General features: G+C 35.0%; 2 protein-coding genes across 2 annotated transcripts; one reads left to right on the top strand and one right to left on the bottom strand.

Annotated features, from left to right (window-relative positions):
* Window positions 1–9,105: 9,105 nt before the first annotated feature.
* Window positions 9,106–11,645, top strand: LOC144562827 (pentatricopeptide repeat-containing protein At1g08070, chloroplastic-like). The gene is made up of 2 exons (XM_078312124.1): window positions 9,106–11,314; window positions 11,351–11,645. The coding sequence occupies exon 1, from the start codon at window positions 9,200–9,202 to the stop codon at window positions 10,838–10,840; it is 1,641 nt and encodes a 546-aa protein (XP_078168250.1). The 5' UTR covers window positions 9,106–9,199; the 3' UTR covers window positions 10,841–11,314; window positions 11,351–11,645.
* A 51-nt stretch (window positions 11,646–11,696) lies between these two features.
* Window positions 11,697–13,932, bottom strand: LOC144562828 (delta(8)-fatty-acid desaturase-like). The gene is made up of 3 exons (XM_078312125.1): window positions 13,286–13,932; window positions 12,511–12,824; window positions 11,697–12,367 (listed from the first exon to the last, which is right to left on the bottom strand). The coding sequence occupies exons 1-3, from the start codon at window positions 13,823–13,825 to the stop codon at window positions 11,866–11,868; spliced, it is 1,356 nt and encodes a 451-aa protein (XP_078168251.1). The 5' UTR covers window positions 13,826–13,932; the 3' UTR covers window positions 11,697–11,865.
* Between the last annotated feature and the right edge of the window lie 8,718 nt (window positions 13,933–22,650).

Below are 22,650 nucleotides of genomic sequence, written 5' to 3'. Positions count from 1 at the left end.
TAGAATCACGTTTGATCTTGAAGATCCATTTACATCCAACTTTCTTGGAACCGTGAGGCAAATCAACGAGATCCCAAACTTGATTTTTATCCATTGATTTTATCTCTTCTTTCATAGCATTTACCCAATGTTCTGAGTCTTCACTTTGTATGGCTTTAGTGTAGGAAACAGGGTCGTCAATACTTGAATCAATTTCTAATTCATTGAAGTACACATAATCATCTATTTGATTTTGTTTACGCTCACGTGCGGAGCGTCTCAATTCAATAGGTTGGGGTTGTACTATCTCTTCGTTAATGACATCATTTATGGGAATTTCCTCATTCTCAGTTTGTTGTTCCAAATTGACATTAAGTTGCGGAGCAACATTTGGAACAGCTCTTTTCGAAATCATGGGCATTTGTACAATAATAGGTACAATGTCTTGTCGCGTGACTTCCTGAATGTCAACACTTGGTTGACTTGAACTCCCACTGTTTTCATCATTTTCGATGAATTTAGCATTTCCGGATTCTACAATTCTCGTACTATGGTTAGGACAATAAAAACAGTACCCTTTTAATTTTTCTGGATAACCAATAAAATAACCACTGATGGTTCGGAAATCCAATTTCTTTTCATGTGGATTGTAAATTCTTACTTACGCTGGACAGCCCCAAACGTGTAAATGCCTTAAACTCGGTTTCCTTCCCGTCCATAACTCAAAAGGAGTAGTTTCAACGGACTTACTAGGAACTCTATTCAACAAATACATGGCTGTCTTTAAAGCGTACATCCACAAATACTTAGGTACATTAGCATGACTTAACATGCTTCTAACCATTTCAATTAAAGTACGATTCCTACGTTCGGCGACACCATTTTGTTGTGGTGTGCCTGGCATTGTGTATTGCGCAACAATGCCTTGCTTTTCTAAAAATTTAGCGAATGGACCAGGATTTTGACCCGATTCGTCATACTTTCCATAATACTCACCACCCCGGTCAGATCTAATAATCTTCACTTTTCGTTCCAATTGCCTTTCAACCTCAGTGACGAAAATTTCGAGAGCGTCAACTGATTGAGATTTTTCATGCAAAAGGTAAATGAATCTGTAACGTGAGTAATCATCGATAAAGGTGATGAAGTATTTTTCTTTACTAAAGGAGGGGACGTCATACGGACCACAGATATCAGTATGGATAATTTCTAATAATTGTGAACTTCTTGTGGCGCCTTTCTTTGATTGTTTGGTTTGTTTCCCTTTAATACAATCAATGCATGTTCCAAAATTTGTAAAGTCTAAGTTCGGAAGAACCTCGTTCTTTACAAGACGTTGGATTCGGTCTTTGGATATATGACCAAGTCTTTTATGCCACAAGTAAGCCGAATTATCATTTATGTTAGCTCGTTTAATTCCTACATTAAAATTCACAGTACATAGAGATTGGACAAAAACATTATCAAGACAAAGCTTGTAAAATCCATCAACTAAAATTCCATTACCAATCACACAATTGTTTTTACATACATAACAACAATTTGAACCAAAGTTAACTTCATAACCTAAATTATCAAGTTTAGATACAGAGATTAAATTCCTACTAAAAGTAGGTACATAAAGTGTATGAAGTAAATCTAAAGTACAGCCGGTGTCAGTAATGAGTCGATACGTTCCAACTCCCACAACTGGTACTCTTTCTTTACTTCCGGTCATCACTGATCTCTCATTTAGACTTGTGGTCTGGATTGAAAGGAATCCCTGCATGTTATTAGAAATGTGAGTGCTAGAACCAGAATCAAACCACCAGGTGTTATTAGGAACATCAATAAAATGAGATTCAAAACATACTAAGGCACTATTCATACCTTTCTTTTCGAACCATTTGCGACGCTTCATGCAATCTTTCTGGAAATGCCCAACTTTCTTGCAAAAGTTGCACCTTTCCTTGCTTGTCTTTTTGAATGTTCCTTTAGAATCTTTCTGGGTTGGAGAACCCTTTTTCTTTCCTTTTCCACCACCTGATTTCTTGATGTTGCTTGTGCTAGCGCCATTATGGTTCACAAGGTGGACCGCGGGAGGCTTGTTATCTTTGATTCTTTGCTCCTCTTGGATCAACATTCCAGACAATTCATGAACTGTCCACTTATCTTTAAGTGTGTTGTAGTTCATTTGGAATGGTCCATACTGATCAAAAGGCAAAGAATTGATTATAAACTGAACCAAAAATGGTTCCTCCACGGTCATCCCGACACCCTTGAGTTTTGAGGCTAAGGATGTCATCTCAAGTATGTGCTGGTGCATAGTAAGACTGCCATCATATTTCATGGTGGTCAGTTTTGACATTAGCGTAATTGCAACACTCTTATCAGCACTTTGAGATTGTGCTTTAACACTTTCTAAAAAGTCATTGGCACTTTCAGTAGTCGGAAGCGAAATTTTGACATTAGTTGCCACAGTCATCTTAAGAAACATCAATGCCATTCTGTTTTGTTTCTCCCAACCAGCCATTAGAGCCTTTTCTTCAGCGCTGCTAGAGTTAGTAAGAGCAGCGGGCTTTTTGGTTAGGATGGCATCCTCAAGATCCATTGAGCCAAGTGCAAACTGCACTTGTTCATCCCATTCTGTAAAGTTGAGTCCATTAAAGATCACAACTGACTGAACCATTGATGCGAATCCGGCACCGGCAGGAGTGAAACCTTTATTTAGAAAAATTATGAATAATAATTAGATTTCAAGTGGTAATTATAAAATAGATATTTTCATCTTATTTTGTAAAATAATTACTCTAATTCTTTAGGATCAAGCTTCTTTGCATCTACCTTTAAGATCAAACTCGACAATATGACAAGAAACTAAAGAAAATCCTTACGTGAAACTTTTAATATCCTTTTATTTATCTTCATAACCCGTTCGGCCAGTTGTCTAAGTCTTGAAATCACAACCAGGAAAGTCAGGGAGCACTTGGCTCTGCTACGAGTTCCGACTTTCCTAGACATTGCTTCATTCTTAAGTTAGTACAACAGCTCTTACTAAGGTTTTTTTTTTTTTAGTTAAGAAAATTCTTTTGTTTATTATTAGTTAATCTTTAAGTAATTATACTTATTTTAACTTTTATTAGGGAGATAGTAAAGAAAGAACACTTTAAGAGGTAAGAAGGCTTTAATGTAAGTATAATTAGGAAGAGATATTAGAAGATGTACGTTAATGCTTTGAATCTTCTAATTTAACCTTAATTCAGATATTAATTCAGATTTAGGAGCAGTGGCGTAAGATAAACCCTAATCACCCTTTGGGGCTAATTAAGATCTACAACCTAATAATATAATATATCTAATATATATTATATAACACTAGGTCCTAACAAATTAAGATCTACAACCTAATAATATAATATATCTAATATATATTATATAACACTAGATCCTAATAAATTAAGATCTACAACCTAATAATATAATATATCTAATATATATTATATAACACTTTAATTAGTAATTTTATTGGTGTCTCATCGTGCCACCTTTGGATATACACAATTGACAATAACGTAAATTACTTGCAACTTTAATGTATAAATCATAAGAACGACGTATCTACCTTTGGGAGTATACTTAATGTCTCATGATTTAATACGATAGCAATAAAAGAAAAGAAAAAATAAATAAAACTACATTATTGAAGCACTTTAATTAGCAATTTCGTTGGTGTTCTATTGTGCTACCTTTGGGCATACACAATTTTACATAATAACGAAAGTTGCTTGCACTTTTAATGTGTTTAATCATAAGAGCGGCAGACCTACCTTTGGGAGTATCCTTAATGTCTTATGAATTAACACGCAATTCAATTCAATATCTATATGATGATTAAATATCATATCACATAAAATAATCATTCAAATTATTCTTTCAAGTCTAACCCTAACTTCCCCATAAACTTGCAATTCAATTGGGGATTATCAATTTTACAAGTTCTAATTTTATAGATTAATCTATAATAGTTTAATTATAGAAATTTAATGAATATTATGAAGTTTCCAAGCAAGGCTCTGATACCACATGTAAGTAGAATTACTACATGAACATAAGCACTTTGATCATCTTTAATTATGCATTAGAAAATGCATCATAAGAGCAAAAGACCATTAAAGATCCCAAGAACTTGAAACAACATGATATTACATTAAATACTATAATTAAATTAAAACATAATACATAAGCGTACCTCTAGCATTCATGGTGGTCAACAAGCAAGTACTTCAACGATGATCGCAAACCCTAGATCCTTCGAGGTTGCGCCGGGTCGATTTCTCTCTCTCGCTCTGTTTCACTTTTGCTAATGGAGAGCAAAATCTTTTTAATTGTTGTATGTGAGAATATGTAGAGAGAGGATCAGTCAGGACTCTAATTTATACCCTACACTCATTCTATCCATCAACGATATGAGTGGGGATGAGTGGGCAGTTAATCCATAAATAGATATCCAATTATAATTCATGTAACCATTAATCCATAAATAGATATCCAATTATAATTCATGTAACCATTCCCCAAAAATATATATACATATATAAATGGATATGTTTAATAAATAGGTTACTCAAAATAGGATTCCATAAATAGATTCTAGAAATAGAATAACTGAATATTCTAACTTTAATAGAATAACTGAATATTCTAACACTGCCTGCTAACATCGCCACGTCATCATGCATCATGCAAAGAAACATCGCCAGGTAATCTACAGTATATTTAGATGAATTATTTACCTATCACATGGTATTATTTATCATCAAGGTCGACAGTTTGGTTGGTATTATTTATCATCAAGGTACGCTGTTTGGTTGGTATTATTTATCATCCAGGTCACTGTTTTGTATCTATGCACATTTATCACTTAATTCCAAGTTCCAACAAAGAGCTGCCGACGCTTGAATTCACATAATTAGGTGCGGTACTATTTGATAGTAGATCCTAACCCGGTTAACTTTTCAAGTTTGTATATGAATTTGACAATATAAACCTATATATACCTAGTGTGGAAAAAATGGTACGACGGAGCCGGCTCCGTTACGGAACGGCACGGTACGTGTTACTGTTTCGTATCGTGACTCACGTGTCGCATGTCGTGATCACCCCTTAACATTTTAATCATGGCACGGCACGTAATCACGCGAGTCACATATAATTAGGACCGTTAGGTCTTAATCAAATGGTGAATCATGAATAAACTAACTTAAATTATGAAAAATAGTTAAACGTGAGAAACATGACCAGTTATGTTTGGACACGGCACTCGAATAATCACGACGTGAGTCGCGTGCCGTGACCACCCCTTGACATTTTGGTCACGACACGGCACGACATGACTTGTTTACATTATATACACATTTTCATAAAGCTTCAAGAAAAATGAAAAAGAAATTCTAATTACATCAAATAATCAAAGAAATTCATATGCGAACTAATTGAATAATTTACAAATCATATCCTTCTGGTTAATTATCTACCCAAACTTGAAATTTCATATAAATCTTCAGCAATAGTATTACTGACACCAGCATAGCATGCAGTACGACTAGTAATTAATATCCTCTAATACTTCTTTGTTGATTATTTGAACAAATTGCAAACTCTATCTTAAGGCATAAATTGAGCATTCCAAGTCTTCCAATATGTACCTAATACATTAATTCAAGAGTAAACAGTACAAATATTATGAGGCTATGCATCCTCTTATAATGAATTTAGATGCGGAAGTGTCTCCCAAGTAACAATTTCAAAGCCCAGTACTCGAGTTCTTCAATTACTAAAAGAAACTCCTTCAAAGTCATAACTTGTGGCTCTGACGAGTCATAAGCGATATGTGTACCCTACAAAATAATTGAAAAGGAAAGTAGACATATATGCTTTAAGATAAGGAGACATGAAAATGCAAAGTATTGTTTTCTTGTGTTAGTGTGCATTTATGGTCAACAATCAGAAGTGGGGCTGATCAGTGTTATCAGAACCGGACCGGACCGGCGGTTTAACCAAAAAAAACCAGACCCGGATGCCTTTCCAGTTTGGTTCATTTTAAAGACCGATTATGCTGTTGAACCAATAAAATCTGGTTTAATAGACCGGTTTTTCAAAAACCAGCTACTCGGTTTTAAAGAAAAAAACGCTTTAAACGGTTCAAAGTTCAATCTTTTACACTGTCATGCATTAAATGCGACATAGTATCAAATGAAAGGACTAGTAGACCTGTATTCTTCTAAAAAAAGGACTAGTAGGCCTGTACTGTACACAAGTCTGTGGCCTAGGTTTAAACTTTATTCATTTCACATATTTTATTTATTTTTATGAAATTTACACATGAAACCTTAAATTTTACATATTCTTAAGTATCAATCATGCGTATAAAATTTTGTGTGTATATATTTTTTTGAAACCTAACAGTTGTTATTATTATATTATGTATTTTAATTGTCGTTATTTTTTTTATTGAAGTCCTTTTTCATTTTCATTAGGATATAATTTATTGCTATTACAAAATAAAATTCCTAGTACTATTCAAATAAAAATGAAACTTTTGGTTTGCTAAATTATTCCGCCTTAAAAAAAATATATTCAGTCATCTCTAATAAAAACTAGTATTTTATATTATTTAAATATTAAGTTTGAAATATATATATATATACACACATATATATTATAATTTAGTCTTGTATTATATTATTTGAATATACGTTGTATAACAATTCTCATATCTCATATCTATGTGAATGTTTAAATAAACCAGCAATTGAACCGGTTGATCCACCGGTCCGACCAGTAAATCGTTGACCCGAAACTTTTCCGAGTTGATGTCCGGTCCGGTTCTGATAACATTGGGGCTGATAACTGCAATGGAAGGTTTTGAGCAATCTAGGAAAAGATATAAATATATTTGTACGCATATTCACAAGGACAAATGGTCCACAGTTCAGTTGGTTGATTGCTCGATTACTCAAAATCCTGATTGCATTTAGCAATTTCTATTCACAAGGAATTAATAGTCACATACATACCAAATAAGTCTGAGGCAGCATATGGAATAGTCACAATTATTTTTCACCACCGAATCTGTCATCGACTGAACACTCGCACATATTATGTTGATTTCACCTTCTTCTTCTTCTTCTTTTTTTTTTTTTAAGAACCGGACAGAAGCTGCCAAGTTTACATTTTACAGAAATTAAAAACCATAGTAAATAACAGCTACTACTACTTCCTATAATTAAAACCCGCTAGCCCATTAGCATTCGACACATGCATCCACACCTTAGAGAAATTATTTGCATCTTCCCTCCATCCAGGAGTCATTCCATACTTGAATATCTGAGTTACTCCTTAGCAAGTTTGGTACCGGTCTCCGTACCAGAATCTGTTTTCCCCACCTTCGCTGGATATAACCCCAAACTTGATGCGCATAAGAACAATTGAATATTAGACCTCAACCTGTTACTAAATCCTAAATAATAGAAACTTCTATACTTATCTTTCATATGATAGGATGTTTTAATACTTCTAAAATAATTTGAATTTGGCATTAGATCACAAATTACAGATAATTGTAATATGTATGTCATACCTAATAATAAGAATAAAAGAATTGGAAACAAAGAAAAATCATTATGAAAACCCTAACCTGGTGATGAATTTCACAAAAAAACGAATTTTATTTGTTGAATAAGAAAACAAATTCATTGAAAGTTTTTCATAAAAGAGGCCCGCTAAGACAACCGGTGTCACCTGCCATACTGGTATGACACAGCAACGACAAACAGTGGGTCGCTAAGAGAGAGAGAGGGACGTTACATGAGTTAAGAATTACGGAATAGCGACGGTAATTAGGAATTCCTGGCTATTCCAATTACCATATTTGTGGTTATTGCGATAGCCAAAAAAATTACGGAATTTTTTCATTCCCGATCGACAGAACTCAGACGAAGCGTGCAATTTTTATTTTTCATTCCGTCTCCCATCTCTTTCTCCAAAGGTTTGTTCTCTCTCCGTGCTACCCGTCGCCACCCTCCGTCTTCCATCTCTTTCTCTGCCTTTCCTCTCTCCTCTCCATGCTACCCGTCGCCTCCTTCGCACCTCTCTCATACTAGTTGGCACAAGCGCACGTGCCAAGGCGACGCTGAGAGGCGTAGAGGTCGACAGTGATCTCTTGAATATTTTGTAATGCTATGTAATGATTTTTTATATTGTAAAATTATTGTATTGGATATCTTTATTCGGTACATTTAACATTTATTGTCTATAAATACTACATTTTACTTAAAATATGTAATAACTATGATCAGGACACTGGCACCAAACTCACCGGAAAGGTACTGTACTGCTACTTAAACAAAGTCACATTAATTTTCAATAAATATTACTCACCTAATTTACATTTCAATTTAATGTAGAACCAATTGGTAGTTAATTTGGAGAGTGGCTAATATGCATTCGGTTGCATATGGACCGAAGTGCTTACGGTCCAAATTTGATTTTTCAAAATCCAAACGGTCGATCTGAACCGTTCATCTTGTTCTCCATATTAATATGTGCTTGGAGACCAAATTTTATATTTTTCTGAATTTTTTTGCTATTTATTAGGTATTTTACAAAATTGTTGATCCAACGGTGGCTACTGATTTTACTGTTTTGTTAAGCTACCGTTGGATCAACAATTTTGTAAAATACTTAATGTGTATACTGTGTGACTGTGAAGTATGCCTGTAAAATGTGATGTCTTTTTTGCGGATGACTTTAATGTGCATACTGTGTGACTGTGAAGTATGCCTGTAAAATGTGGAAATTGTGAAGTATGTTTAATTAGTAAATAAAACATGTATGAATCATGAATGTACTATTTTCTTTGAATAAAATAATGAGCTTGCATTTATTGCCAGATTGTCACTTGAGCAGTTGAGCACCTATCAGAGCTTGTTGGGCCTAATCGTTCCCGGATCATAGACTTTGCGCAATTGATCTCGAGTTGGTCCCGTAAAAGGATCTGAATCCCAGTATATTAATTCTTGGTCCATAATCGATTTGTGGAGGCCTTTAATACATGGCACTATGAACTATGAACTATGAACTAACATTAGCTACAGAAACCTTATCATATTTTTTGCATACAACTATGAACTAACCGCCAAAAATATAATACTTTGGCGCCGGTAATCGGAAATGTGATACTATGGAACCGGTAATCGGGAAACCACCAAGCAATCTCTTGTTTCTCATACATTCCTTTACCAGAAAAAGATCATTGCTCCTCATCTCTCCTACTACCATACTCTTCAAATCCTACGCCGAGATCTGTGCTACCCTTCTCCGGCAATGCACCACCTCTTCTCTCCCCCAACTCGGCCGCTCTCTCCATGGCCACGTCATCCATTCAGGCCTCCTCTCTGACTTCTCTGTCTCCACTAAACTCCTCACTTTTTATTCCTCTCTAAATCTCTCACTCGACCGTGATCGCCTTTTCCAGGAATCGGTTGCAAAGCGTGACAGTGTTTTCATCCCTTTTTCTCACAATTTTATGATTTCACAGTTGGTGAGGAGCGGTGATATTGATGGTGCATGTAAGGTGTTTGATGAAATGCCAGAAAGGAGTCCAATCTCTTGGACTGCGATGGTTGATGGTCTTATGAAATGTGGTCGTGTCAGAGAGGCCATGAGGCTGTACCGCACCTGCCCATTTCGTACAGTTTGTTCTTCAACTGCTATTATTAGTGGGTTTGTCTCTAATGAGTTGTACAAAGAGGCTTTAGTTTTTTTTTGTGAGCTGGTGGCTTCTGCGCTCTTACCGAATAATGTCACCTTCACCTGTGTCATTAAAGCATGTACTGAAAGTGGTAGATTTGATTTTGCCCAAAGCATTTTAGGGTTAGTTGTCAAGACAAATTTCGAAAACAATGTATCTGTATGCAATTCACTGATCACTTTATTTCTCAGAATGGGTGACTTCAGTTTAGCTAAGAGAGTGTTCGATGAAATGCCTGAGAGGGATGTCATTTCATGGACTGCTGCACTAGATGTATATACCAGAATGGGACAGTTAGAAAATGCACGAGAACTGTTTGAACAAATGCCTGAGAGAAATGAGGTCTCTTGGAGCACTATGATTGCTCGGTATGACCAAAGTGGCAATCCTGTTGAAGCACTGAGGCTCTTTAAAACTATGTTGCTTAATGAGGTCATGCTCAATTTATCATGTCTCTCCAGTGTTCTTAGTTCATGTGCTACTCTTCGTGACTTCACACTCGGGTGTGGGGTCCATTGTCATGCACTCAAATCTGGACTTCATGACAATGTCTTTGTTGGGAGTTCTGCAATTGATATGTATTGCAAGTGTGGAAAATCAGACTATGGTCGTCAGGTATTTGACTCACTTTCTATAAAGAGTGTTGTTTGTTGGAATTGCATGGTGGCTGGTTACTGCTCCGACCAGAAAATCAAAGAAGCAGAGAAACTGTTTGATAAAATGCCTACAAGAAATGTTGCCTCATGGAATGCCATTATCTCTGGATACACTCAAAATGAACTCTTTGTGAATGCTCTCCAGTCTTTCTATAAAATGCTTGAATTGGGACAGGGACCTAATTATATGACATTTTCAACTGTTGTCTTTGCCTGTGCAAGTATCCCTTCTTTAGAAATGGGAAGAAGTATTCATGCGAAGATTATCAAGCTCCCTGTACACAGTGATGTTTTCCTGGGATCTGCACTTGCTAACATGTATGAAAAATCAGGAGATATACATAGTTGTAAGAAGGTATTTGCAAGAATTCCACTGGAAAATGCAAGGTTTCCTAAAGCCTACTTGAGAAAATGAGACATGGAGGGGGTGATATCAAACTAAAGGGGAAATCATTTTTGTCCATTTTATTTGCCTAAATTCACTCTGGCATGATTGACAAAATCGTATTTTGTTTCGAATAATGAGTGAATATACATGCACGGTGCCGGTGGGCCATCTTGTAAGTGTAAGTCAATTCAGCCTGGTGGAAATTCTCAGGCTGCCTTGTTGGGTGCGTTTAGTTTTTACTAGAATGAGGAGATAGGGGAGAGGGCTGCTGAGCAGCTCCCAGCACTGTGCGGTGCTCTCGGGGACTCAGCTGATTCTGTTTTGTTGTCTAATGTGTATGCACATTGTAAGAGATGAGAGAAAAAGGGTATAAGATAAGGAAAATCAGAGGTTAATAGTCGATCCAGATAACAAATGAATCTCATTTCATTGTCATCTGTCAAAGGGATTTTGAAGTGTTGTGTTGCTCGTTTATAGCTGTTTTCTCTCTGGTTATCTCAGGTTACTTTGTAGCTCAAAGATTGATGTTGGTTTGAGGTTACTTTGTAGCTCAAAGATTGATGTTGGTTTGATTGTTGATGCTAATGTAATGTTCTGTCATATATTAATAATATTATGGTCTAGTCATGTAGGATAGAGAAATTTGTGCAGTTACTTGCACTATCAGACTATGATTAACATAATATTGTAAATCTTTTTGAAAATTTTTGAATGTCAAGTTGATAACACTTGCTATTATACTATCATGTTAAGCTGTACCGATGAAATTAGAAAACAGCACACATGTTTGGACATTCATCTTAAAAATAAATGGCTGAGATAAGCATAGATAAAGTTTATCATTCAAGGTTTATACATATTTGCCCGCCAAAAAAATATCCTCTAGCAGCAAAATTTTGGTAGTGTTTCTCTTTGCTTTTTCCCCCTTTTCAAATAACAGTAGTAATTGCCATGGAAACAAACCAATGGTTGGAATCAAGCCAAGAAAAATATTTGCTTATAAAAAAATTCAATCACTTTGTTCGTCTCAGAGACGAACCCCGTCGAACTAATTAACCATGTGTATTGGCAGCCTCCCACACCAAATTCCTCACCACAGGGTTCGTCAGGTCTCGGGCCTGGAAAGCCGCCTTGCGCAATGTCGCGATCGTCCTTTTGTTGGCCTCAAAAAACGAGAAGCTGGAGTACGGTAAGTGATGCTTCTTGCACAACTCTCTGACAAGAGGTGATATAGCCCTAAGGTTGCACCGGGGCAACCTGGGGAAGAGGTGGTGTTCCACCTGGAACTGTAGACCACCATGGAACCAGTCCATCCATGGTGAGCAGCTGATGTTCATGGTCCCCATCGTCTGTTTCTCGAACCAGTCGTTCCCCTTGGGTGGTCCCACGTAAACCTCCGTGGAGAAGTGGTTCAGGGTGAATTGCACATGCTGTGTTCCTGTGACCGAAAAGCTGATAACCACAAATGCGATTCTCTCAGTCCAGCTGGGTAGACACGAGACGAGCAACGGAAACCAAACCCAGAAGAATGCCACACCTAGAATTTCTTGCCACCTGCCAAAGTTTATAGTTATAGTTAAATTAATCAATGCGTGCGTATTCAAATTTGTTGCAGCAGTGATCTGGTTTCAGTACTGTAGTCTGTAATAGACAACACTTTTGCATTTACTGTTAGGTCTAAAGAGTTAAAGACCTACCTGTCGGGCACACGGTTATTAGAGATGAGGAGAAGAATGGACTGTGCAAAAAGATTGAATCGTGCAAATATCATAACGGGGTAGTAGGTCCAGTGCTGGTAGCTGACAAAGAAGCGAGCAAAGTTGTCAAAGTCCATTTTGCGCTTGTAATAGACAGAGGTCAGGGATTTGAACAACTTGTCAGAGACAGCAAAGACTGGGATGTGCTGAAGGTCAGGGTCGTGGTCCAGGCTGTTGCATGCGATGTGGTGCACCGTGTGGTTCCGCTTCCACCACCCGATGCTGATTCCTGTCACACAATTCCCTGCCAAAATCTGTGCATAATGTTGTTTTTAAATTAGACAGTTTTGAAGAACAACAAAAATAATGTTGTATTTATATATTAATATTGGAACAAATTAATCTATAAAACTATAAAATTGAAAAGATCAAATTGAAATTTTGACCATTAATTTGATCTGGTCTACTTTGTCAATAACAGACATCTGATGATTTGTAATTTTGTATATAGACCTCATTTTGAGAGAAGCAAACAAGACAAGGGTGGGGCATATGTATCAAGGGAAGCCAAGTTACAATCACCAATAATTAATAATAGCAAAATAAATCTACAAAATTTTAAATCACCAAATAAAATTCACAACCTTATCAATGAAACCCCAATTCAAATGTTTATTTCAATCTAACCTTTATTTATTTATAAAATTTCTACAGTAATACCAACTACATCTGAAAATTGCCTAAAACTACATCTGAAAAATGAGATTGAAAGTACCTGCATTGCCCGGTTGAGACCTGGCCACCCGTCAATCATTACATTATAATGCCCGGAATCATGGCCAAGGAAACCTGATTGGCACCAAGCCGCCGCCATAAGCACGGCACACACGGCATGCACCACCGGGCTCTCCATGTACACCACCCCATAAACTATCATCGACATCAATACCACCATTACCAACAGCGAAGTACAAGCGCCATGTCCCTTCCTGTTAAACAAACCTTTCTGCGAGAACTCCGCTACCAACCGACGGTACTCACGAGAAATCTCTGACACCCTGTAATCTGACAAGTGGGCCACATAAAACCTATCAAGAAACGACCATGCAACGGGTGGGTGGTACGCAACAAATGCATCGGTCACATCTTGTCCGGCGAGGTTGAGCAACGGAAGGTCGCCGCCGGGATGGTCCTTGAGCCAACCAGTTACATCGTACACCTTTCCTTGGATAGAGATCCAGATGTCTGAAGGTGTATTGTGTTGCCGGAGCTCGGCGGTTGTAATGTACTTCTTCTCCATTCCTCTTTCATCCATTGTTTTTTCTCTAAGCTTTGGTTTTTTTTCTTTTTTGGGATGAAAGAGAAGAGAGAGAGAAGTAAATTATGAAGCAATTTGTGGGTTTAAAGGGGAAAATGGCAAGGAGTGAGTGAATGCGCGTGACGCAATCCTACGTGTATAATCATAAAAAGAAACAACTAGAAATGAATGTTTTTTTGTCTCCTTTTAAAATAAATGGATGTGTCCATTTATATACAATGTGTGCTTTACAAATAAAATGGATATTCGGATTTTATTATAAATGGAGGGAATTGTGTGGTCGACCAGCTGGTGAGAACGGTCTGTATCTGGCAGATCAGGAGCCTCTAAAAAGATCTCAAGCGAAAAAAACTTAAATAAACGTTCAACGACTTTGGGTCGAGGGTACTACTAATGTTTTTTATTTTTAGAAAACAATAATCATTTTGTTGAGAAACAGACTAATTATATTTTTTTCTTCAAAAATAGCAAGTACTTAATCAATAATTTGGCCCAGAATAGAGTGGACCGAATCAATTTTTCAATAAAATCCGAAAAGTGAGATAAATGAAATGTTTGATTCTGTGACCCCCAAAATTTTGGAAACCAATCATTTGAGAGCAAAAATTACAATCGTAAGAGCGGTAGAAATTTATTTATTGCCCAATTTATTCTTTAGCGAATTTGATGTAAACGATCACGTCAATTTATATAGTAAAAATTATTACTTTTAAGTACGAAAAATGATCCAAAAAAAAAAAAAAATGAATGTGTTTTTAAGTTATTTTGACAGATTTTGTAGAAAGTAGTGTATTTAAGATAAAATGAAGCAAAAATATCGTATTTAGGCAAATTCTGAATATGGCGTCAAAATAAGACATTACATGGAGCATGCAACACCTCACACGAAGTACACAACATGCAAAATGGTGAAAAATGCAAAAAATATACTAAGTCGGGAGCCGTACAGCTTCAGCCGAGTCCACATACAGGTCCCCCCCCAGAGGCCGCACGAGTCCACGGGTTCAATCCGTGGATTGTCTTGATTGGATTAAATCTCAACATTTGACGCGAATTTTGAGCAGAATCCTTCTAGAAGGACGCACATACTTCACCTCCAAGATTGCTAAGCTATTTTTGGCAAAATCTACACATCATGGGTAAGCCCCATGCCCCCATGATCTCCACCATCTCTACACCATTTTAGAAATACTATAAATACCCCTCTTGTAATAGGATTTAATGTGGTTGTTTAATTGTGTTAAGTCCAAAAATTAGGCTACATTAGAGAGTAAATTCTGGAGAAGGGAAGTGTAGCCATTGAAGTCTAAGGCGGGAGAAGAAGGCGTCATCTAAGGAGGCTATAGTTTTTCAATCTTCAAGGGTTGTAGTTTATGTCTTTCTTATTTTGTTCCTTTTATTTTGTCATGGCTACGAGAAGCTAATTTTCTCATCTCTAGGACTAGGGTTGTATCGAATTCTTTGTTATGTTTTAGTATAATTTATATTTCGTTTATGTTGATTTGAGATTTTTTTATACTTTGAATTGTTTTTTATCGTATCCTTGCATACATAGTTTTGTCTACTATATCAATAGGTGTAAAATCTTTGTATTTTGGTGTGAGTAGGATTACGTGTAAGAACTTCGAACACTTCGGCTAACGAGGCTTGGCAGCGATTCAAAGACTAGGGTTAGAACCCAGTGGGCTCCCTTTGGAAGGATATCGTAAATCGTATCTTTAATTTATATTAGGAGTTACTTATTTCAGGTCTTTGGGATATTAATTTGGAGTAGAATATGATATGACCAATTTGTGTTGGTGTGACAAAGACAATCGAATACTTATAACATTCTGAATTGCTAGCCCAAAAGCCGATTGAAAGATCGAAAAACCTTTCAAATTGCATAAGCAAATACCCAGAGCGCATGCGGGTAGTGACAGTGCCGTATGCAAGGTCGCCTTGTGGGATAATATGTGTCGCATGCGGCAGTGACAGTGTCGTATGCAATGTAGATAGACGTCGAAATTATACTTGATGTAATTTATAAGGAGATGACTTGAACCCTAGAGGCTCTCTATTATCTAGTTACATATGTATCTTAATTACAATTAGTGTTATCATCTTAAACTATTATAAACCCGAGAACTTAAACTATTATATGTTGTTAAATATTTAATATACTACTATCTTTGTGGATGATGTAAACTTATAGGAGTAGAAGTATAAAATATATCATATAAATTTATAAAAAAATATCTGAGATTTAATTTTATTAGTAACAATTTGAAACCAAAACCTTTGCCATTAGATTCCTCATTGTTATCATACGAGTATAATTTAATTTTTTTTTCCAATTATATTTTTATTCAAAACAAATAATACTAGTTTTACTAATTCTTTTTTATAAATTATATTGTCGATGATGTAAAGTTTCCTGTTATATTACTCTTCCTAAACAAAATTTACATATAATTTTCAAATCCAGTTATGATTTCCAAATCATTAAATGAGTACTTACTAGTGTTACTTAGTTTGACATTTGCATTAGAAAATAGAAAAAAAAAAAAAAAAAAAACGACTAACAATATCCTCCATTCAGTCCCCTATCTGTCCCCCGCACTAAAAGATAAAAAAAAAATACAACAGGGGACCACTAACTGACGTGCACGTGGTAATTACCGCCAATGAGTAGGGTTAACGCGATTTTATTCATCGTCAAAACGTATAGTATTCATACCTACGAGTTTATAGTATTCATACTTATTATCTATAATATCCGTTATATGTAAACACAAACTGGAGGGGACCATTAATCTTGGGGACTAGTAACAACCAGGGGGATCCCTGACGACGTCTGACAGCCTGGATTGGAGACCGCAACCGTCTGAAAGCGACATTTGCCAAGATTGGGGACCACTACAGCGAATCTATACAATGAAGTATTCATATCTAACTAATAAAGTATTTATATCTAAATAATGAAGTATTTCATATCTAATTAATGAAGTATTCATACATGTACAAAATAATTTATACAATTCAAAATCAGACCTCTTTTGGGAAATCTCTTCCGAGACCTCTTCAATTCAATTAAAATCTTTTTTATAGTAACTATTCACACTTGACACTAACACTATTCATATTTAAAGGTATGAAGTATTCATATCTAATTAATGTACAAATAAAGCATTCATATTCTAACAAATGAAGTATTTATCTCTAGCAAATGAAGCATTCATATCTAACCAATGAAGTATTCATATGCTGCACTCTGACAACCTTCGCTGGGCTAGCATGGATCCCTTCCGACGGTGCACCATGCTCTCCTCGCCGGATCACACCAGATCTCCTCGTTGGATCTCGACGATCTCGACGGTGCACCACGCTCTCCTCGCCGGATCTCGACGGTGTGGATAGCTGGTGGCGAGCAGTAGAGGAGAAGAACTGTTGGGTTTCGGGGTAACCAAAACCCGTTTAGGCTTAAGTTGCGGAATGACCGTAAAACAAAAATTTCTATGGCCAACTTAAGCTCAGGATTAAACGGGGTATGTCAGGAAACTTTCCAAGGCTGTCCACCTTCAGTATTCCTTTGGCATCAAAACCCAATTTAATCCTTTTTACAGATCTACTCCATTATTGATTTCTAAAACTTTAATCTACTTACCAATTAAATAGATTAATATAACATATTTATACCTTGTTTTCAAATCACAGTTGGAATGCAGACCGAGCGAGTAGAGCTACATCACGGGAATGATTCTCCTCGGAGCATCAGACGTCTGATGCCTCTATCGGTTATCCACCAGGACTAACCGGAGAGCGGTTTATTTATTTTGCCAGAAATACTATAAATCGCGGAATTCTACAAAAACACTATTCACAGAGAAAAAGACGAAAACCCGTAAACACGAATTTTCGGTTATTCAGTTTCATCAATGATTAAAACTGACATACTGTGAAATTCGAGAAAACACTATTCATCGATCCCGTAAATATACTTCACAAAAACCCGCAAGATTATACGTCAACTACATATAACTTTCTTTTCTCAACCGAAACACTATTTGGGAGAGAAACCGAGAAAGAGAGAAAATACCGATTCGATTCTGCACGAAACGATACGTGTGAATTAGTAGTTTCTCTCTCTACCCCTCCACCCCTATTTATAGGGTTTAGGGTCGGTTGCCAAAAGACCAAAATGCCCTCCAAATTCAGCCTATTAACAAGATATGCCATTGAATGGATAAGGATGATGACATGTCATGTAGATAGGATCGATAACGTGTCATTTGGATAGGATCGATGACATGTCATGCAGATAAGGACGAATCTGAAAAGACCCGAATGCCCTCGACCCGAATACAAATAATATTCATATAATTATTCTGAACAATTATATATATATATTTTTTTTTGCCGGTTGTTGTTTTGGTAATTTATACAACGTGTCCTGCACATTTATAAATTAACCGGTTAACTTTTATACAACATGTCACACACGTTTATAAATTAACCAATGTTTTTGCTTGTTATTTTTACATAACATTTATAATTTAATTATAACACGTATAATTAATTATAACCATCTTACTATTGATCATAACCAATTTATAATCAATCACAATAAGATTCTCCGATTAACTCATATATGGTGTGACCCAATAGGATCTGTGTTATGTTGGTAAATAGAGTTAAAACTGTTTTAACTTCTATAATCATGAGCGGCATCTGGCAACACAACATGACCATCCAATTACACAGATGATGTTGTACAGTACAATATCACGATCCAGTAAACAATTTACTTGTGTCTGTTCTTCTGTCTCATAGCTATCAGATTAGTTTCAAGGTAGATGTGTGTCATCCTTGCTAATTGAATCTTTTATTGATCTTGAGCAGATTATCAAATATAATTACTCTTGTAATTATACCGCTAGCAGATAATCTTACTCTATCAAGGGGCCCAGTGATGCTATAGCTCGTATAGAGATACGAGGGATAAATAAGGATAGATAGTACATAATCAAGTTTAGACCCATAATCGAAGAACTTAAATAAGGATAAATTAGGTATTAAAAAAGAGTAGCGCTATTCTAAACGCAAAAATTAAGATTTTGAGCATTGAGAGAAAACTCTCTTCTTAAATTCCTGATTTACCCTTATTCTCTCATTTGAATTTAATTAAGAAGCGGAGGTAATATCGCTAGATTCTATATATCCTATTAATTTAATTTTTGGGAAAATAATATAAAATATGAAAATTCTGGACTCTGGAGAGGGGTTTATAAAATGATTATATTTTTGCTCCCAAGTACCAACGTTCATTTCATTTTATTCGCAACTTGGTCCATTGTGTCAGGTTGGTGTTATATAGAAAATTAGGTAATACGCTTAACCTTGGATACAATAACATCATTCTACTTGTACATATATATTTTGTCGCAGTAACAAATACCGACATTTAACGTGAACTCCCGCACAGGCGCACAGGCACAGCCCCTTAGCTGCTCAAGCTTTGATAATTGATAATCTAATCCGTACGTTTGTGTCCAATGTGTGATATCTTGTTGCTTTCTCCTTTAATCTACCTTTTAAATTTTACTGCACTAGTGGACAGGGGAGGACCACACAGAACAAAACCAAATGGGTCGGCTACCAGAATTTTTATGCTATTTGTATTTTATTTTTGGTGGTACTGAAACAAGAAATGGTTCAGTCCACCCAACAATGAACGGAATCAATGATCCCATCCTTACTAATTTGGAGAAGACAAAAATATATAATTAATCTATTTTCTGACAAATCGATTTTTTTTTTCTAAAAAATGAAAAAATGGCGTTCAAACAGGAAAAATACATCTAAATAAAGGTTGAACGACTTTGTGTGGAAAATATTATCTAAATAAACGTTTCAAAGACTTTGTGTTTATTTGTGTGGTTCCTACATGAATTTTATATTATGGTTTTAGTTGGCCCCATGTATCTCGTCGGTTTCAGTACAAGAAAGGCATATTCGTACCACCAATTTCTTATAAAAATTCAACGGAAATTAAAATTTAATGATATTTAATTTTAAAAATTATGTTTACTTGATTATCATAAATAAATTATTTACTTTACTTATGTCACATCAGAAAATTTAAAATTCATTCAGATATTTTTGTTCTTTCCCACATGGCCCACATGTCAAGAGTAGCTCGCCTCTCGATGAAAATTGACAAAATATTAAATAGAAATACATAAGTTCATGATTTGTTTCATAATACATCAAATTTTGGGGGTTTGATGGGGCAATTTTACCATAATTAATTATTTATTGAGCTGATTTGAAAATTGACAGCTCAATACGACAAAATAAATTCAATCAACGACAATCGACAAATTTTTAATTAAAAAATAGTTATATTTTTTTACTTTTCAATTTTGTAGTCATTATTAGTATTAGTTAAATAATTAATTGCATTACAGGTATGTGAAAGAAAAAAAAAAGAAAGAGAAATATAAGCTATATGAGAATCTTAAAACTTAACCTTCATATTATTTATTAAATTTCACAATTTTGATTTTTTTTTTAAAAAGAAAAAAAAAAGATGATACCATCTAGAGAGGGTAGGTTCTTACAGTTGGTCTTATTTTATTTTAGAGTTTTATAACTACAATAAAATAGGGGCAAAGTTGTCTATACACTTGAAATTATAAAACTGTTGTGTGTCAGTGTGTGTGTGTTTTTAAACAGTGGGTTATACGGTTAATACCCACCGGTTTTATTGAAACCATGGATCAGTGTTTTTAGATAAATACAGCTGAGGTTAATAATTAAACATAGGCCTAATTAAACAACTACTACATCCAAAAGCATCTATTAAACTACATGTCATAATCCAATATCCACTAACAACTCACAACATCTAACACAAAAATAAGCAAGTAAAATTAAAAGAAAAAAATTAATAATTTTGTAATACATCTGTTTGATATGTAATTCTGGCATATTATTATTATTTGAATTTTTTTTTTCTAATTTCTATTGATCAAATTAGTCATATAGAAAAAAAATAATGCTTTCTGTATGAGAGGTTGCAAGTTTGAAATTCGGGTAGAAAATTAAATTATGAAATCATTTAACAAAGATTGACCTCCAACCTTTGTTAAAAAAAAATAGTTATATGAGAGGCTATTTGATCAATAATATTAGCAAATTTTAATAAAATTTATAATCTGTCATTTATTAATAAATTACTTGTTTAATTAAAACATCAAAACAACAAATATGTCTCCTTATAAAATATCTTGTTAGATATTATTTTTTATCAAGTCCACCTCTCATTATAGTAAATTTTTTTGTTATGCATCTGCACTCAACACACACAAATCAAGCAATCACATATAATTGAAAGGGATATAATCACGCCCCACTAATATAAATATCAAGTAGATGTTGACGTGTCGTGAAAAAATTAACCAAATTAGGATGAATGCCATGTACCAAATATAGCTTCATTACGAGGAAGCCACACATGTAGGGGTGGCAACGAGTTGTTAAAGAGCGTGCTAGGCCACACTCGTACTCGGCTTGTTGGTGTATCAAGCTGAGCGAGCGAGTTTGAATTTTAGGTCTCGAGCTAAAACTATTGCTCAAGACCGACTCGTGGCTTGTCCGAGTGAGCCGAGCTAGCTCATTACTAGGTTGGCAGATTTATAAATTTGTATATTTTCTTTCCTGCTATATCTGAAATTTTCATAACACATCTTATCAATTATGGCTAAAACAAAATAATATTTATATGACTAATTACTGAGGAATACTCTTATTCTTAATTGAATTGTAATTAAGCAAATCAACTACTATAAATTAAGTTTACAGCTAAATTCATACAAACGTATTCACAGAATAAATTCATGCATACCAAATTAAACAAATTCATACAAATTAACTTAATTGCTTATAATTAATTCACACATATTTCATACAAAATTACCAATCAACTTAAACACAGTCTAAAGTGCAATTGCCATAACACTGGCTATAACATCCATAAACTATAATATCCCCAATCTAAAGTTAACGGATCCGATTAAACTATTAAACTATGTATATTAAATAGCTCGTTAACGACCGAGCTGGCTCGTGTCGAGTCAGGCCAAACTCAAACTCGTTAATTTTGGCTCGAGTATGTAGCGAGCGAGCTAATTTTAACTCGATCCACTAACGAATGAGCTGTTACCGATCGAGTCACTGGCGAATACCAAGCGGGCCACGAGCCACGAGCTTTTTTGCCACTCCTACACACATGTACTATTTAGAAATTTTTTTAGAAACCATAAATAAAAAAAAATTTACCAAACCAACTTGATTGCTTTATTTTTTACAAAAATCACAAGAACTGAGATATCATTTCGGTCCTAGCCATTTTCATAGATTTCGAGAAAAAAATACGTTAAAAAATTATGAAAATACCTAGGACTGAAATGGCAATTCGGTCCCAAAAAAAAAAAAATTCAGAACCGAAATGATATTTCGGTTCTTATGGTTTTTATATATAAAAAAAGTAATCATGTTGGTTTTATAAAAATCTTTTTTCTAATTATGGTTTATAAAAAAATTATATTATTTATGTTGAACATGAAATTTTAACAGGAAAAATTCCATATGTTGAAGTTCAACATGAAATTGAAGCCATACCAACTGAAATTTTAGCAGGAAAATTTGCAGTCATCCTTTCCTGAAAAAAATAATTTATTTTAATAAATTGCCTTCCTTGCTAAACTATTTTTGTACTGAAATATGTAGTTATAAAATTTTAAAATTGATTATTAATTTATAAAAAATAATGATATGAT

Source organism: Carex rostrata, chromosome 12, assembly GCF_964058835.1.
Source record: "Carex rostrata chromosome 12, lpCarRost1.2, whole genome shotgun sequence".
Classification (NCBI taxonomy): Eukaryota; Viridiplantae; Streptophyta; class Magnoliopsida; order Poales; family Cyperaceae; genus Carex; species Carex rostrata.
This window is presented reverse-complemented; position numbering and strand designations above follow the sequence as displayed.

Excerpts from the sequence above, each read along its gene's own strand:
- LOC144562827 (XM_078312124.1), top strand. The coding sequence starts at position 9,200 with ATGGAACCGGTAATCGGGAAACCACCAAGCAATCTCTTGTTTCTCATA.
- LOC144562828 (XM_078312125.1), bottom strand. The coding sequence starts at position 13,825 with ATGGATGAAAGAGGAATGGAGAAGAAGTACATTACAACCGCCGAGCTC. Across the intron at positions 12,825-13,285 it reads GTCTCAACCGGGCAATGCAG|ATTTTGGCAGGGAATTGTGT; the intron begins GTACTTTCAATC and ends CATTATGCACAG. Across the intron at positions 12,368-12,510 it reads AATAACCGTGTGCCCGACAG|GTGGCAAGAAATTCTAGGTG; the intron begins GTAGGTCTTTAA and ends AAACTTTGGCAG.